This window comes from Enoplosus armatus, chromosome 20 (genome assembly GCF_043641665.1).
Source record: "Enoplosus armatus isolate fEnoArm2 chromosome 20, fEnoArm2.hap1, whole genome shotgun sequence".
NCBI classification, from domain to species: domain Eukaryota; kingdom Metazoa; phylum Chordata; class Actinopteri; order Centrarchiformes; family Enoplosidae; genus Enoplosus; species Enoplosus armatus.
The window spans coordinates 7,635,385-7,654,913 of NC_092199.1; the positions used below are offsets into that span (position 1 = coordinate 7,635,385).

At 38.3% G+C, this 19,529-nt stretch overlaps 1 protein-coding gene across 1 annotated transcript; it reads right to left on the reverse strand.

Annotated features, from left to right (window-relative positions):
- Positions 1-10,334: 10,334 nt before the first annotated feature.
- On the reverse strand, positions 10,335-15,995 carry tbata (thymus, brain and testes associated). The gene is made up of 8 exons (XM_070927689.1): positions 15,803-15,995; positions 14,581-14,751; positions 14,384-14,472; positions 12,518-12,667; positions 12,147-12,228; positions 11,318-11,483; positions 11,185-11,225; positions 10,335-10,426 (listed from the first exon to the last, which is right to left on the reverse strand). The coding sequence occupies exons 1-8, from the start codon at positions 15,993-15,995 to the stop codon at positions 10,335-10,337; spliced, it is 984 nt and encodes a 327-aa protein (XP_070783790.1).
- Positions 15,996-19,529: the final 3,534 nt, after the last annotated feature.

Below are 19,529 nucleotides of genomic sequence, written 5' to 3' on the forward strand. Positions count from 1 at the left end.
AACAAAAAACTATGTGGGAGACTAGAATATCCTAAGAGACTCTCAGATACTGTGGCAGCTCAAATCAAAGCAATCCTACTTCATACCACACACCACCAGCTGAAACAGTTAAATCATTTTAAATCTAATGAGTAATAATTATCTAGTCTCTGAATAGCTCTGAAATAAACCTGACTATATGAAGTAGTCAATGATAGGCTACCTGTATGTAATGTAGTATGTAATGATCAGTTCCTGTGAATGTGCACAGTGACACTTACTTACTTTTCGCCTCAAGCTAAGTGATGCGTGATGCTTTGTAACTTAGTTTTATGTCTTTCATACAAATATGTTTACATGTCAGATATTAGGAAAATTTGTCAAAATTTGGTGGAATGATGAAAAGTACCTTACGTGCATATCTTATAGATGAATAAACAAGCACTGCAGTGGCATTTCACTTATAAAGCTGCACAATAAAACTGTGATGTTTGAAAATATGTTACTTTTTAACCCAAAAAATAACCCTGTTGAACCTGTTACATGTTGAAAATACAGGTTGTAGTCTAAAACACTACAGGTGATTCAGTTACATTGATTAGATCTACTCAGGTTGGAGGTCAACATGTACTTATAAGAGTGATCAAGTTGTTATGTAACAGGAGGTCCCCTGAAGTGCTGAAAAAAAACACTCTGAAAGGGGTAATTTTGCATAGTGAGTACTTTTACTTTTGATACTTTAAGTACTTTTTGCTGGTAATACTCATGTACATTTACTTTTACTTCATTCGAGTAGTTTTACACTGTGGTATTGTCACTTTGTTTTGTATTGTTGCTGCATTTTATTGTACTGATACTTACTGTGTGCAGTGATGTTGATTCTAATCTAATTTGATGTCTCAGTCCAACTTCAGAATAAAACTGTATTATATCCAAGTGATCCATGATGAGAGTGTGAAGGGTGCATGCAAGACTAAGGGCACAAAGGTGATAACTGCTGAGCACAAATGATTAATTAGAGAGCATGAATTACTTAATCATGTGCACAGATTAGTATTTTTCCCCTCAATGACACCTCCTCAACAAGAACACAGTCAGGCCAAAAATAACCTCCTCAGCAGATGAAATCATCATTATTATATACACACTCAACACATGAAATGCCAAAAATATACAGGTTGTATTCAGTTGGCTTATTCAGTTGAGGTGACACTTTTTACTTCAAGCTCTTTGCACTAATTGGCAGGAACCACAGGACGCTTGAGAGGTTGTAGGTCTCAAGGGACGAGAGGGAATCTGAAGAAATAGAGATGGTAAAAAAAGAGACAGCCCTGAACTGTGACCCTGAAAGACAACAAAGATTAGAGCCGCTTTGTAAGGGCGAGCGTCGCACTGATAAACCAGCTGTGGATAATGTGAAAAGATGCAAATGTACTAATATTTGCACCAACAGATTGAAGTATTATGCACTGTACTATGGTGACACATGAAGCCTTCTAAGTTATCATTATGGGGTTTATATGACAGGGAAATGCTGTAGCTGACGGGCTCTGCTCACCTCATGAGCAAAGGACATTTCTGCACAACAAGTAGTCCGAATGGTAATCAGCTGTCAGGAAAGGTTGTAGACTGAGATCATAAATGTCATACAGGCTGCACCACTTGCACACGTGTGTCTACATACATTGGACTTAGAGGAAATAAGAAGGTGGTCAGGAGAAGGAGTGAAGTGGAGTGAATTCCCAGGATTCGATATCCTTATCCTCTGTCCCCCGGAGCCAACCAGGAATGTTAGGCCAGCATGATATGCACGAGTGGCTACGAGAGAGTAAATATTTTGGCTAGTTACCACGTCTGTGTGAATAATAATGGCCCTGGACACAAAGGGTTTATCATTTAATTTTGTTCAATCAACTCATGTTTGGAGTTTGTTTGTTTTGTTCATTCATCCATCACTGAACAAACTCCTTTTCAGAACAAAGGCTAGTCACAATGTCTATGTAACGTTTGATCCAGAAGCACATTATTTAAATTTACTCATTCATGTATTCATCTGAACTGACTCCTTTTCATGGTGGTGGCTAGTCACCGTGTTTCTGTGACTTTGGGTTCTTGACACAATCATTTTCGTTCATTCATGCATTCCTCTGCACTTTCATGTAGCTACTTACCACATCTATGTGAATTATGACGCCTAGACACAATACAGGCTTATGACTCAATTCTTTCATTCATTTTTATGTATTGATTTTCAGTGGCTATATACTGGTTATGATTCCAGTTACTATGTCTCATTTCATTTCAACAATTCATTCATTCACCCACCTCTGAACAGACCTCCTTTTCAGGGTAAACTAAGAATCTTCTATCCACCTGACTTGTATATCTACTTTGAACTCCACCCTCTCACTTTGGAGGGCCTCCATCTCTCTCTCCTCTTATGATATGAGGTATTAGTGATGCCTCAGTGTTTGTGTGTGTGTGTGTGTATTTGGGGCGGGCATATCTGTGAACTATTTGGTAGAGGGCCCAGTGCCGCCCTCTCTTCTCAATGCTGCGTTGCAGAAGTGCTGCTGATAGAGCACCAGGAAACAGCTGCCTCTTATCGCCCGGAGCCAACAGGTGTCCTTGTGAGAAGGATTCATGACGTGAATGCTGAACTTCGCCTGCTGACCAGGCCAGCTGACCTCAAACTGCGGTCACGCCACCAGGGAAGAGGCTTAGCAAGGAGGTGCCAATGGCCTCTGAAGCCAATAAGCTCAGCATGAACATACTCCTCATTCCCCAAATGGGCCGTCATTACAATTTGTGTGGTGAAGTGTATTTTGAGCACAAAATTCTGGCTCTGTGTCAGAACGCCAAAGTGGCACCAAAGTGTGTTTCCTCCATGCAGGTCAAGTGTCATTAATATGCATTTTGTCCATGAAGTGCTGGTCAAGTGTTGTACAGCTTCAAGGACCCACCAAGTGTCACAGTTCTAGAAATTCAGTTTTATTCATTGTATAATGAATAATGCATTCTGTGGCATGAAAGGCAACACTTAGCAATAACAATAATATATAACAATAATATATAACATAACATAATATTTTTTGTCATAAACAGAGTAGTTCAAAGTGGTAATTACATGCCAGACTAAAATAAAGCAAAGGAAAAGTCAAGAAAATAAAAGGGCACATCTTCTGGACATTTGTTGCAGATCTGTGCAGCGTGGTACCCAAACACACCTTCTCTCCATGTTTCAAATGAATTCTGGGAGCAATCAACAGGCCAGCGCTGACCTCAGAGAGACCTTTGAGGTGGCATCCCTATACATGATGGTGTGGAGCTAAAAATAACTGTGTTAAATAACAGCAGAGAAATTTAGAAGTTTAACACATAAAACATAAATACACAGAAAATTCTTTAGAGGAGAGCAATAACCAAGTTACCAGTAAGATAGTGTTGTACTTACATAAACTAAATGGTTAAGTATTGAGTATCAGATGTGCTAAATTTTTGTCCTTGTCAGGGATGGAGCTGCAGCTTTCTGAGAGCCTTATTAGAGATCTGAGAAAAGCCCATTACCAAACTCCAAGTATAAGTAAAGGCGTGCATTCATCTTTATAAATCTTGTTTGTACATAAATTATCTATGGTAATGGCTGACTTTGTGTTTGTCTTGATGTAGCTGTAGTTCTGAATGCTTGACAACACCAAGATTTCTGATTTGTAATTAAGTTTTAAGCAGAAGAGATGCAACTTTTAATCTTTCTTTTTTGGCAACAAATACAATTATTTCAGTTTCGGGTTGTCCTTATTTAACTGCAGGAAAATGCAGTCTCTCTCTCTCTCTCATGCATTCTTGTGTTTTACTTCAGCAACAAAATGTTTTGCTAAAGAATAACATAAGAATAAATAGTACTAAACATATGCTTAATACATTTGTTAAATACTTATAATATTAGTAATAAATAATAAGGACAGTTATAGCAGTAATAATAATAATAGAAATAAAAGCACAATGAAAAATGAGTACAGAATAACACCACTAACATCAATTATAAATACTAAAAGTACAGCCAGGTTTTGAGCAGCTGTAGCTGGGCACACTCCCTCTCCAGTCTTCCTCTCAAGTAATAATCTGGAGAAAACCTTTCAGATTTGTGATGACATTTAAAATGTGGAAAATGTGCAAAATGTGGAAATTCATGCATCTGTATCCCCAGATTGAACACAGCATGTCCTCTCTGGACTGCAGGCCTGTCTGTGTTCACTCAGTTATAATTTTGTCAAGGTTTTTCTCTCTGTGGGCTCTGTCACAATGGGCAGCTAACAACTGTGTAACATCTGTGAAAAGCCCTATAGGTTTCAAAGTTATTCATGGGTTGAATCACGACTCTCCACTAAGTTTGACAAGCCTCATTGTGTTCGGTAACAATAGTTTGGTCTAAAGATTGGATCCATCTCCCTGCTCACTGTTGAATGTTGAATGTTTATTACAAGAGGTGTTTTTGGCTGATATCGTCAATGATTACCACAAATCAATTTTGGTTTGCCTTTTTTTTAATAGTGAAAAATACACCACCTATTGTGTAGGCCAACTACAAGAGTCTGCAGCCGTGCTGGAGGCTCTGTGAGGCTATATTTACACACAGTGGTGCTTTGAGCTGAATGCTTATTTTTTTAGAAGGTAATGTTCAACATGTTTACTTTAGCTAAAGAGCTCAATCTTTTGTAAGACGTTCAGGGTTTACCTGTGAGCCACCTTTAAAGGTTGGCCAGACCATCTGTAAAGAGGTGGAATTTTATCTTCATGTTTACGAGTTTAGGACCCAAGTTTGTGTGTTTACTATACTGAATAATGAGTGGCTGAGACAAATACCCTGCTACGCTCCATATCCTTGAAGTGTACATATCTCATTTCTTGTCCACTTTTCAATGCACATTCATTATAAGTTTTACCAACAAAATGTAACTTTTTGTTCATTTATATATATATATACTGTATATATATAACAGTCAAAGGCTTTGGGGAAATCGACAAAGCAGGAGTAGATTCTGTATCTTTTTGTTAACATGAATGTTATTTAAAGCAGTGTCAAAGTGTCAATGCAGTCCGTGCTAGGGCTATAAATCCAGTTTAAATTTGGTGTCGTACATTGTTCTTCTAGGAAATGTTATTATTATTATTATTATTAAATGTATTATTCAAGAGTTCGTTCATGGTTATTTTTTTCTTATCGAAACCGTGAGTCTAAAGGCAGAGGGTGTACAGGTTGTAAAGTCCTCTGAGACAGATGTGTAATTCTATCCAGTATAACATCACCTTCCTAAAATAATGGCCTAAGTCATTTTTTGACAAGAATGATTTTTTTGCCTAAATCATCTCCTCATGACCTCGGGTAAAATCGCCAGCATCCTCAGTTGAACAGATCATGCAAGTCTACCCCTGTAGTATAATGACCTGAGTGTCAAGAGTGTGACTTAGGCCGTTTTATTTTGCCTAAGTCAAAAGATAATGTGACTTAGGCAATTTTACAAGCTTTTCAAGATGGCGGCTGCTTCAAGAAGAACAAAAATCTACCTAGCCACTGAAGTTATTATGTTGACAGAGTTGAAGGTTTAAAATTGCTTAAGTCACAAAGGCATGTTCAAAAATTTGCCTAAGTCATTTACTCCTCTTATGTTACATAATTGACAGACATTGTTATTAGTATGTCAATAGTCATCTATTGTCATAACCTTTTTGAGTGAAATTATTAATAAATATCATATATTCAATATTTGGTTCAGTTTTTTGTGTTTTCTGAAAAACCTGAAAAAATGACTTGGGCCATTATTTTAAGAGGGTGTCGATAAATGAAACTGACTTATATGAGTTGATTAAGCTGCTATAGAGGGTGCCGTATTAATGTCAGGGAAACAGCCTGCATTGAGGATCAGGTTGAGCCATTTTTAAATGGCTCACTGACATTTCTTTCAGCTGTGCTTAAACATTTTTTTCTTAACATGCTGTGAGAACTACAAGGACCTCAAGTTTTGCTTTTAGCTCTAACTATGCAATGGAAAAGTCGAGTGGGTTGGGATTATCTTTGGCTATTTCTACAAGCTCATGTTGTTTGTGCTGGGTTCTTAGGTATTGCTGTTATTTGTTTATAGGTGGCTCAAAGTGCTTTGTGATGAAGTGATGAATTTATATCTCTCCATTTTGCACCCACGGCTGCTCTGAAGATGTTTTTCATATTGACTTTGAATGATCACAGAAGGGGTTGGAGCGAATGGAGTCCTCCATCAAACGCTGTTTACAGATATGGAGTCGTTTCTTGTATTTGATTGCAATCTTATAGTGTTTGCAAGTGTCTGATATTATTCAAAGCATATTAACTCATCTGCTGGGTGTCTGTTTTTCTTATTTGTGTTGAGGGTTTTTGAAAGTCTGTACCGACTTGGAGCTATGGCTTTGAGATAATGTATGCATATCTCTGTCTTGGTGTGTGCACAGTTTTAGTTGTGAATCTACACAGAGTCCAGGCCCCTGCTGTAGTAAATACTCCTTAACACACCAAATGCATATTTGTAGCAGAAATAGTTTGTGTGAGTAATGTTTGCTAAAAACTAGTGTCCATCTGTTACTCATCTGAAATGAAGCTTTCTTAATCTACATCATCAGCCACACCAGCAACATTTTAGTGCCATTTTAAAGAAGAAGACCTCATCTCTGTGTTGAACTTAGAACTGGAGCATCTGAATACTGAGTGGTCTCTGGATTGAGCAGAACGTGATCCTTGCCAGAGACCCAAAACACGTGGATCAGCAATGCCACTGATGTGCTAATCAGTTTTGCAGAGCACACTAACAATTAGCCTTTGGCCTTCTGATGTGGCCTTTGTTTGGCTGTGATGAGAATTTTCATCAGACTACATAATTTAAACATTGCACATACTGCAGTTCTTTGGTGACATTTACCCGCTCTGTAATCTCACACATGTTAGCTTTTTGTGTGGCTTTAATCGCACTGCTGCAGCTGTCCAGCTCCTGCAGAAGAGGCCTTTTTCATCCACCACAGCTGTGATGAAGCTTCAGAATGCTTGTTTTGTTTTTTTTATACAGTATGTCTGGTACATACCTACACCATCACTTCAAATACGTGCGTCAATTTCATCAAGATGTGATAGTCTCACTAGAGTATTCAAGTGTATCTTGTCTAAAGTGATTTTAAATGACTGGACCTTCAAGATAAAGCTTAAAGTGTTTTTTGTTTTGGGAGGCTGCATGCTTTCCTTGGCAGGTTTAGTTTTAAAATGTCTCTTCAGAAGCCTTTAGGTGATGTTACAGATGCCACATCTGTCTCTTTTACAGCTTCAGTTACATTTAAAAAGGTACATGGTATCATTATGTAACCAAAGCAAGCGTGGAAATCTTAAAGTATCATCATCTACGTCTTTTCATTTACAATATTACGGATATTACAAAGTATGTAGTTTAACAAGATGAAGACGAACGACAGTATCGCTCATTTCAGCAAGTGTCCTAAAACGACACATATTTACGGTCAAGTGACAGCGCCCCAGTTTTGGAGGGTGCAGACAAATGACATCGTATGTGCCAATCTAGAGGGCATGGACAAATTACATATTGTGTTCTGATTTAGAGGATGTGTTAGAGTTAATAATACGAAATAATTCCAATCAGACTGAACTATTTGCACAGAGATAGGTCTATTTATGTGTTTCATTCCACGCATACCTCTCCATACAGACGCCACTGTTGAGCGTCATTATCTTTGATTTGAATTGATTTCATCATCTCTCTCGCACAGAGAGGATCACCCACTGGCAGCTGTGTGAAACTGAAGTTTGGTTACTTTGACATCCTCTATCCATCTCATCTCTCCATTACCTACTCATATTGATAGGTGGAAATGTTTTTTTTCACACTGCGGGCCCAGGGTTTTCTATACAAAACATTCCTTATGGCATTTTCAGTGAGCCCTATTCAGTAAGACTTCAGTCATGCCAGGAATGTCTTGACTTTTGTTTTGCATTCTACGTTTGTCTTCGCAAAGCTTGGTTACCATGGCCAACCGGTCTGGTTGCTATGGCTGACCCTTTATTAGCACCTGAAAAGGAAACTTATCTGTTGCCACAAGACTGTTCGGTGAAACAACCCCTGTTGCTATTAGGGGTTATACAATATTATGTAATCCTTTAGGATTTAATGTGATCGCAGAAATAAAGTTACTGCATTAAACGTTTATAACTTCATTAAGAAAGTTATAACAGATTGTCTGCCCCATCCACAATGAAACTCCTGTGTAAACAATATCCACCTGCATCAACAGCGAGGAGAGCAACAGTAGTACTGAGTTTGATGCGAGACGCGACCACCTGCTGTTTGTCTGTGATTAGCTACATTATTCATAAGGGAAGGGAACGCTCTACTGTATTCTCTAACTTATTCAGACACCACACCAAATGGCTTCTTAAGTAATGTCATAAACAAAACTTTTTAATATCCCACAGGAAGAGAAAAGCTGACACTCCCCAAAATCAATGTAAAAAACTTTTTTTTTAATTTTTATTATTATTTTTTGAAACCAACTTTAACTAATCAAGCAAAACAAACAACAAAAATATCATGTTGGAATTCGAAGAAGATTGTTTTTTCATAATAAAAGAATATTTTGCATAAAAGTTTTGCAGTTGCCTCTGGCCAGTTGCTGTTTTCCTTTCTTTTTACAGTAATACAGGTTTTTAATATAGGCCTTTGGCGTGCTGTCTTCATTTGAATGAGACATCAGATTATTTTAGTACACTTTGCTGCGGAGCAACATGTCCTGTTGAGAACATTTTATGCACTATATTGTGAAGGTTTGTCTCCCCAGTTTTATCAGGTATTTAAATATTACTTTGCAGCACAGTAACTAAAAAATAAGTACATTTACTCAAGTACTTGTATTTTCATTCTGTAATACTGTAAAACACTATACTTTTTACTCCACTACATTTATTTGACAGCTATAGTTACTTTGCAGAGTACATACAAAACATATGAGCATATAAAATATGATGTATTGCTAACAGTATGTAAAGTAGTTAAAATGATCTCCACCTCAGCCAACTGCAATAGTAAAAAGCTGCTTATGAATGAATGCATCAGTAATAATAATCCAGTTACATAGTATATAACAATATAACATCGACAAGAGCTCCTCTCCTACATAATGAATGCTTTTACTTTTGATACTTTAAGTACATTTTGCTGATAATACTTTTATCTGTCTTCTCAAGTCAGTCACATCACAACATCCACTATTTTCTACTGTCACTGAAGATAACCTGTTTCATATTATGGGAATTTGGACTGTCAGACATTTCGTTATGTCGGCTACTGCACGATTAGGTCAGCCTGATGTTCACCATATTTTGCCAAATCCAACTCAAGGTCTGTGAACTTTTATCCCCAATATAAGGGATAGAGAGAGAATAAGAAATATGATCTCCTTCATGATGCTAATATGGGGCATGCATTATTTATGAATTCAAGCACAAATCATTTCTCAGGCCTTCCGTGTCTTTAAAGTCATAAGTATGACCTTGGGCACCAGTGTCACCAAGTCTTTTCAAAGGAAAGCAGCTAATCTGTTCTGCTGGTCATTTATATGCAGTTAGCAAGGGCGGTTCGCTACACTGCCAGTAGCACCAGTTGGTATCAGAAGAGCCACTTTGTTGCTAAATATATTGCTAACTAAATACAGTCAACTCGCCTCATGTATTTTATTGTCTTATTTGAGAAATAAAAAGTATTTATATGTAGAAACAAAGTCATTATGCATTGTGTCAAAACAAGACTCTGGAGTTGTACTTAGGCACAGCTGTGCTTAAGCTAAAAGCTAATGCCAGAAAGCTAACAATAACAATGCTAACATTTTAAGTAGGTACAATGTTTATAACTCTAAAGCTGAGGCTCTACAATCCTAACATCCTAAATTATTTTTGGCACACATCAGCAGTCTCTTGAATCGTGTTGGTGTGCAGTTAACCACATGCTCATATCAACGTGTAAGCTTTATTTCCCAGCAGGCAACAGGTCACACCTGTTAAACTAGTCTCTCTCCTTCAGACAAGTGATATACAATTATGTAACATCATCCACATGATTGTATATTGTATTATTGAAGTGCAAATTCAATCTTGAGTCCTCTCAAGTCCTCTCATTAAATTGGTTTGTGTTTCTAAGAAACATCTACAAAGCAAATATGCCAAAGAAAACCTTTGATATCATATATCAAGGGCCCAATAGACAAGGGAGCCAATCAATTCTCATAATAATGAACCATGATACAGTTATCACCATGATGAAAATGAGGGAAGTCTATACACTCTCTGTGTGCTCATTTGGATGATCTTGAGGTTGATTCTGAGCTCCTGGATGCACTTCAAGAACCTCTGCATCTCCAATCCTCTCTGCAAAACAACACTTAAGTCAGACTCATTCAAAGCCAGTAATTTCACTGTATGTCTGCCTCGGTTCCATCTGTTCTATTCAGAAAGAAAATGAACAAATCTGTTACATAACACTCTGATTGTTCTGTGCTTATTTCCACATCAGTTAACATTTTATCTATATAAAAAAGGTCCACTTACCCAAGATTTACAATACAGAAAACTACCATAAAGTATTGAGAGATTGTGTAAAATCACTGCTTTGATTGCAGCATCATTATTGCAAAAATCAGAAGAAACAGCACTGAATTCATGTGCCAATACTAGATTATAAAAAACGACCATGAGTTTTTTAATAACTGTTTTTTTAGAATCCTTTTTCATCTCCAGAGTATCTGCTTTAAACTAAATGGTTAAATTAAAGGTCTACAAACCTTCGTGAGAAAGAATAATAGACAAACTGGAGATTGGAAATTCACTGGAGGAAAATAAAAGAGGAGATGGGGTTTTAATGACTTCCAGGACCTCCTCCTGTTCCATCAAAATGACTGCTACGAAATGAAAAGAGTCTTGGTTGATATATACTGTATCCTACGAGGGAAAGGGCTGTCATTTCTAGGACACACATAATCTCTCCTGGTGGTTTAGATCAAGTGAAGTGTGAAGACTAAGGGAGGCCACCTGCATCAAAAATACTCCAGCAGGAAGGAGAAAAAGGAGCAAAAAAATGTTAGGATACAATAACAATCACACCAAAACAAAATGAGCCGTTTAGTTACCTGGTTTGTCTTCCTTGAAAGTTTGGTTCACTCTGTATGAGCTGTGGAGGTAAATAAACAATGTTAGACACATTGAGCTGGAAATGTTTTTTGAACAGAAGAACAAGATATAAATTCGAGAGATCCTTCCGACCTCGTTCTCTGTGGTTTTCTCCAGAACTGGTCGAATGATGGACCATATGCCGGCGGAGAAGCGCCGGGACGAAAAGCCTGGAGCTGCTGGAAGTTCTGCTGATGATGGCCTGAGAGGTCGACACCATCCAGAGCTTGTTTGATCATCCCCATCACCAGGTCCTTCTCTGAGAGTACACCACATTACATAATACCAGGAAAATGAGTTCAGTGATTCTTTTGATCAGCAGTGCAGAAAATAAAAAAACAATTTATAAAGTAATTAAACCAATCAAAGAATGGAAATTGTTAACGCTAAAGCAGCAGACAAATGGCTTGTGTGATGAAATATGATAGGAAGACTCAACAGCAAAATTAAAACTATTAATTAAAAGTATTTAGCAAACAAATTCAAAGGTCAAGGTTAATTCATTCATCATTTAAAAAGTGAAAAATTAAATAGAATTAATAATTGGGATAGATAAAGATAATTTTTTACTAGCTTTTCAACAGCAGGACTTAAATGTAAATTTAATCAACTATTTTATACATTGTTCTTCGTGACATCACTTCCAGTAATTAACTGATTGTAATTAACCCATAATTACTCCATGAACTAATTTCTTCCAGGGGCATGTTCCAGACTACACACAGATCCAAAGTAGAAAACACTGAAGGGAATCTTTTTTTCAACTGCACAATCTTGCAAGTTGGTGATTTTAATAACAAAAAATGTTTAGACAAATACATGTGCCACATTTTTTCATTTTAGTTCAATATTTTCATTAGAGCAGAACTGTGAGGCAAGCAAAGGAACCTCACTATCTATGTGTAGTGAAAACACATTTTACCTCTTTGGCCTGCAAGCAGAAGCCACTGCTGGACGGTGGACAGGGAGTCTGTCTGCAGGATCTGACAAAGTAGCTCCAACACCTGACAAGAGAGCAGTAGGAACATCAAACCTTTAGTTTTCAAACCACATACATCTATATCACAGTGCCTGGTGACACTGCTGTGCTGGGTGCTATTTTCCAATAAGAATACAAATGTAACATTGGGCAGAAGCTGTGTGCTCTGGAGAATTTCTATGATGCTGGAAAGCTCCTTTTGATGTGCCACTAATCCTTCGTTTCTGGAATTAAGTATTACATGCCCCAAACTACCCCAGATGATACTTTTTCTGACTGTGGAAGAGCTAAGTATCGGTGGGGGAGTATTTCACCATGAGCTCTTGATCATGGAAGGGCTGAGGATACGCCAGGCGCTGGGAATGGGATCTGCGTTGGTAAGAATTGGTGGCTGGAGGGATGATCCTCCCAGTTTCAGCTGAATATTGGGTCTTTCGGCGGACAAATTCTTCCTCAGGTTGGTCCTGGAATACATTGACAAAATCATGCTCTTCAGTACAGAAACTTCACTTGAAAATATGTCCCAGTGTAATCCTTTCTTTTGTTAGTTGGGGTCAGGAACCAGAAGCAATAATGAACAAGACTAAGAGTGTACAGCCATGCTAGTAGCACTGGGAGGCTGTATTTAAGCACAGTGGTGCTCTGAGCTAAAGGCTCATCAACATGCTAACATGCTGATAATGATAATGCTAACATGCTGGTTTTTAGCAGGTATAATGTTTAACATGTCAACAATCATAGTTTTAGCAGGCTAACATTTGATAATTAGTTGTGAAGATAAGGCACAGCCTTCGTCAACATAGATGATGTAGATGCATCTCCACAAAAATGATTAACATAAACTGGCAGCACTTGCAATTATATTGTGATGAAGCTATTGAATGGAGCCCGTTTCCTGGGCTCCATCATCAACCAGGACCTCCGGTGGGAGCTGAACATCAGCTCCCTCATCAAGAAAGCCCAACAGATGATGTACTTCCTGAGGCAGCTGAGGAAGTTTAACCTGCCACAAACAATGCTGGTTCACTTCTACACTGCCATCATAGAGTCCATCCTCACCTCCTCCATCACCGTCTGGTACGCTGCTGCCTCCACCAAGGACAGACGCAGACTGCAGCGTATCATCCGCTCTGCAGAGAGGGTGATTGGCTGCAACCTCCCATCTCTTCAGGACCTGTACTCCTCCTCCAGGACCCTGAGGCGAGCAGGGAAGATCGCTGCTGACCCCTCCCACCCCCTCCACTATCTGTTTGACCCCCTCAAACTGCGGTCCATCAGTACCAAAACCTCCCACCACAAAAACAGTTTCTTCCCCTCTGCAGTCAACCTGATGAACACGACCAAAGTCTTGCACTGACCCCCCCCCCCAACACAAACACAAGTTATACGTTATAACGCACACACCCCCTACTGGACACTTTATCTGGACACTTTATTTTGGTCACTGCACTGTTTGCTATTTATCTTATCTTATTCTTTTACCTTCATATTTTTACATGCTTGTTGTCTGTCAGATTATATGTTATATGTTAAAAATAAATGTAGCACCTTCAGACCACGGCAAATTCCTTGTAATGTATGTTACTTAAAAACAGTTTCTGATTCTGATTCTGATTCTGAATGCAACTTCTGCCTTGAGGCACAAAGTGGTTATTCTTTGTTAGTTCTTCAAGTTCATGCCTCAGCAACTATCTTGAAGAGGTGTCTGAAATGTTTCCCCAAGGAAGTGCCTCCCAGGCTTATCTTCACCTTGACACAACCTGGGAAGAAGTGCTACCTCTAAGACTCAATCCAGGGCAAAAGAAAAGTCTCTTTCCCCTTGAAACAGCAAATAAATCATCTTTTACCTGAAGACAATGAATGCATGCAGTGTGTAACATAAATAATAAGGTTTATTATTGTTTTTAACCAAGATTTGCATACCACATGGCCAACATGTGGTATTTCAATTTGTCATTGTCAGGCGCTGGATAGCCATAATCCAACAAGCTACTGGTCACAATACTTCTGTATGTCACACCAACAGCAAAGGCTGTTTATCCCAAAAGTTGCCATATATTTTTTTGAAAATTCAGTTTCGGGCTATCGCTGCTAAACATCTGCTGATAAAAGGCTTGGCATAATGAAAACAGTAGCCAGGGGCGAATTGTACAGTGCCATTATTACAGCAATACACTTACCTCTTTTTTGTCCTTTTGTGCTTGAGAAGACACACTGACTTTTGTTGCGAGTTCTTTAAGTTCATCCCTCCAGGCTTCTGAAAATAGTGCTGTGGAATAAAGAGGAATAATGACTCCTGTTATTCTAAAGCTTGATGGGATTCTTTGAAGGCTGAGATTTAGAAAAAATAATGAGAAAATGTAGGTGTCGTGTATACCTGATTTGTTTTTGTTACCACCGACTCCATAAAGATTTCGAGCAATAGGAAAAGCCAAAGATGGGTCAGTTGCTTTCCTGAGGACATGGCTCTTGAGAAGCGGATGAGGAAATAATGATGAGGTGACAAACCAATCATCTCTCACCATGCAAACGGGCCTACCATTGAGTCCTGTGGGAAGGAGAAAGGCACAATATTCACAGTTCACACACACACACACACACACACACACACAAGGTAAAGTGCTTCAGAAGTGCGGGACAATCAAAGGAATACCCTGAAGAAATAAAGCCAGTAAAATTCCTGCTGAGACTAAAGGTGACAACTTCATGAGAACCTCAGAGATAAAACCTACTTCACTGCCAAACAGGCAGTCATCTCTTTCATGTACCATATTGCTATTCCATGTGCCCATAGAGCTACTTATAAAATATTTCACAGTGTCGGTGAATTATGAATTATAACTCATCTCAGGTAGGGAAGCTTCCCTAGCAACTTCAGAATAAAGACCTCGGTAATGAATTTATTTTTAAAGCAAAGTTTATCAGCTAAATGAATGCATTAGATGGAATTATGTGTGATAAGTAATGAATGGATTCAGAGTTAAGAAGTAATGGAAGTGGATGCATTATCACCACAATATATTAACACACACCTGGTTTAACAAAGGTTAATGCTGATGTGTTATTGTTGATTGTTAGCTAACAGTTACTTATTTATACATTCAGCAGACACAGAAACATGCATTTTAGCGCTGCTTTGGTCTCCACCAACATCTACGTAATAGATCGGCACAACATTTGGTACAGCCATTCATGGTTCCCACATGACATATCCTGACAACTTTGGTGATCCCCTGACTTTCCCTCTGGCGTCACCAGCAGGTTGAAATTTATGGTTGTTATTGAAAACTATTGGATGAATTGCTGTGAAATTTGTGATGATGGTATAATTTGATAAATGCTAATTGCTCCATCAAATAGTGCAAGGATATCAAACTTTAAGAACCTAGACTTTGTTTCTTCAGGGACCTCCTTATTTACAGGAGCCAAATACTCAGGGAAATCACAAATAAAAGTTCAAAACATTTCTGTCTGTACGGCATAGATTAAGGAGAAAACACATTCATTTAATGTAATTTAGTGAAGCATATGGCAAGGCTTCCTCAAACTTTCAAATCAAAAGTTCTTCTGCTGCCAGGAGGCTATGTCTGCTTGCTCACCTTGAATATGTCGCACCCTGTGTGGATGAGGGTTGTGGCGGGAGAAGAATGAGTGATGACTCAAGGCACCAAAGCGGGGACTGCTTGTCGTCAGCATCTTGGAAAATTCAGTGGTGAACGGCACCTGATTAGTTAGACCGCGGCTCCTCTCTCCGGTCGTCCCCCGGGAGCCTGGACTCTGTGCTATCGACATATCTCGGAATGACAGCAGGAGGTTTTGTTTAAATCTGAAGGGATAAAAGAAAAACTCTAAAGTTAAGTCCCTTTATGGAGTGATGTGATAGAAATACCAACATACCAAATGTTAATATTCAAAAGGCACTTGTAATTTCAAAGTTGTGACCACACATGCTAAAAACACTTGAAAACCTAACAAGGATCAAGACGGAGACAACTCAAACTTGATTTAGAGTCCAATAAATATATATTTACTGTTCGACCTGGAAAATTTAGATAAAAGTAACTAACCACTGTACCTCTGAAAACAGCCTCCAGCTCAAAACCTTTGGTACTTAATGCTCTGTGTTGCCTGTGTTGCTAAGCAACTTGGACTGAACAAGACACAATGGCATCTGTGCACAATGAGTGACCGGCATTCTCAACCAGTTCATTCGGACAGGATGTTCATATGCAAAGCAAAGAAATTTAAAGTGACATAACAACAGTACGTCACTGTGAATGATCAGCGGTCAGATGCGGTATGCAGATGCATTCTCCAATAATTGATGTGGGAGATATGATAAAACAACACCCATAACTTCATCTGACAGTGCAAACTTTATTTAGATAAGCTCCACTGAACAAAATATATTTTTTTTTTACAAACATGACTTGTGACACACACACACAACACATAGACCACATTTTTAATAGTATTTAACAGTATTTCAGTAATATCAACAGATTATTTCTCTTAAGCTCTTTCGTTTCGGGAGTGGGGCCAACTTCAGGAACAAGGTAAGGCAAGCGTTGCCATTTCTTTACAGTGGCCTCTGCAATGTACCCTGCTTTCACTTTCAGGAGTGAGTGGGTTGAAATGAAAAAAAAATAAAGCCAGCATGTGGTTTCAGCCACTGTGAGGCAGGTGTGAATCTTGATTAAGTGTCATTAACTCATTATTTACAATGGGAGGCTTACTAATGCATGCTGCTTCCATAACCATGTCTCTACCTTTATGCAGGATGCATAGTAAGTATATGTATGATATATACGTACATTACAATCATTGCAATTGTATATTCAGTACATATTAGAGTTAACAATAGTCTTTTGTCACTGTTTTTTTTAAATTCTATTTCTATTTTTATTTTTTATTTAGTCCAATTTAATTATTGCATATAATTTGGCCTTCTAATTGGACTTGATTCTCACCTGCCTATCTATCTATATCTGCCTAAATACAGTGATGAAAGGCTCAACTAAAAAGGCCAATAATGATATGGATGCTTAAACCAGATGCTGGACTGACGGTTAACAAGAATTATAAGAGACAATGACTATTTACCAATGCTGCTGGTGAGAGCAGATCCATCTGCCTTAATATCACTTAAAATGTCACTTATACCCTGTGGTTGAGCATACACGAGGAAAACAACCAGTCTACGGGTGGAACATTGCTGTTAACTCCCAGGTTAATTTTATGAAAATAATATCAATGAATCAGCAAGAATTAACAAACACAATGCAGTTTGCTTAATCCATGCACAAACTCAAATGTAAAAACCACAATTTGTGGAATTATTGGCTGTAACTTTTTCTTGGCAACAGCTGAGAGGTGTGGCTTTCTGGAGTCTTGTCGGCACAGCGAGGTTGCCAGGCAACCAGCAGAGTAGTGCAGGGTGGATGGATGAATTGTTGTTTGTCAAGAAATCGTTCCCTTATCATTCACAACTTCCCGTAACACCACAAGAAGACGGCACCTCTTAGAGCCTTGTTTACCTTCTTTTTTTTATCATGTTCAAACATGTTGGATGACAAATCAAGGCATAACCTGAGACACTCTGAGTGTGAGCCGCTTCCCACACTACCCTGCCTTACCTCCCGTGCAACAGTGCTAACCACTGCGCCACCATGTCGCCCTCTACTAGATGGATTGGCAACAAAATTGCCAGATGATGTTTTCTAATGACTTTGGTGATCCCCTGATGCAGCGCCAAGTGCTGCGACGTTTACATAAGTGGAGTGAAATGTCTCAACAACTTGCCATAAAATTTGGTACAGACATTCATTTACTCCTCAGGATATCAATTTGGTGATCCCTTAACTTTTCATCTTGCACCATCTTCAGGTAAATCATTTGGTTTATAACTAAACACTTGCAAAACTAAAAACCACTAGCCATGGTTGTACTTGAATTAGTGCTAATTATCTAGTGTTACATTAAGATGGAGGACATAGTAAACATTATACTGTACTTGCTAACTTAAGTTAGCATTGCCATTGTGAGCATGTTAGTATCCTGAAATCTGATCAGTTAAAATGGGTTCCAACTGTTTTTCCAATTAAGAAATGTACAAAGCCATCAAAAATTAGCATAAAAATATGAGAGACATGTGCGTAAGAAGGTAAGAAGACACAGACATTAAGCTGATTGGTAGCTTTTGACAATGTAGCCTAAATTTCCCTAAATAATGTCTCTGGCTACACATTTCCCATTACACTAAAGCATTCAAAACCCACATAATACTGTGACACAGTAGAGTGTAGGACTTATTACCACAATTTTAAAACCATAAATGACTAAATGTATTTAAGAGTGTGTTCTTTTACAGTAATAAACTTGGCCATTAGTCACAAACGTAAGGCTGAATGGACTCATCAGTTTGTTATTGTAGCGAGTGAATAGTTTTGATATTTCTGTAGTTCTGTTGGTATAAAACATGAATAAAGGAAGTGGGTCATGTCTTCACAATGCGTTCTCCAGTCATTATCAAAATGACACAGTGGGTAGACGAGTCCTCCTTGCACCTGTGTGCAGTGTTTTTTGCTTGATGTGTTTTTGTTTGGTCCCCTGAAATACCTCTTACAGCGACACATTAGGTTGTTATAATGTATGCCCCTGCAAGGTGGTAAACCAGTGACCTCAAACTTTGAACACTCACCATGAGTGTAAATATAAAGGTCCACATGAAATATCGTCTCCATTGGGGGCACCATAATAGAAATTTTAGATATTGGTGGTGCAGGTAGCTTGGAAAATAGTGACATGGGGCACTGAATTTGATGAATTTACTGTTTATCAAGCCACAAATGATACAAGAATTAGCTAGCTAGTGTGCTATTTCCTAACTGTATGTTCAGTGGGCGTCTGGTGTTGAGTAATGGGAAACATTAATTCTGAAGGACTATGAGTTAACAGTTTGAGTCAAATATAGCGGCTGTAATATGTGTGCTTTGTAAAACAAACAGCCAGCTGTGGTGCTGATGCAGCGGAGTATTAACTGTAGTATCCACGGTAAACATACAAGTGAAGTGATGGTGAAATTTTTTTTCTCATAAATTTGTGACTTTAATCTTGGAGAACAGAGAATTTCTGACTTTATAATCTCAGAGAAAATTCTCATAAATTTCTCATAAATTTGTGAGTTTTTTTCTTGTTTTTCGCAGAATATTGATAATGATGATTGATAATTCCCAATTTCCACACAGAATGACCTACAGATATCCATGGTCCCCAGAGGATGTAGCCTATTGACTCCACTGCTACCGTCTTGCAATTTTGACTTCT

Coding starts and splice junctions, on each gene's coding strand:
- tbata (XM_070927689.1), bottom strand. CDS start 15,995: ATGTCGATAGCACAGAGTCCAGGCTCCCGGGGGACGACCGGAGAGAGG. Junction 14,473..14,580: donor TGGTAACAAAAACAAATCAG/GTATACACGACA, acceptor TTTATTCCACAG/CACTATTTTCAGAAGCCTGG. Junction 11,226..11,317: donor AGAAAACCACAGAGAACGAG/GTCGGAAGGATC, acceptor TTACCTCCACAG/CTCATACAGAGTGAACCAAA.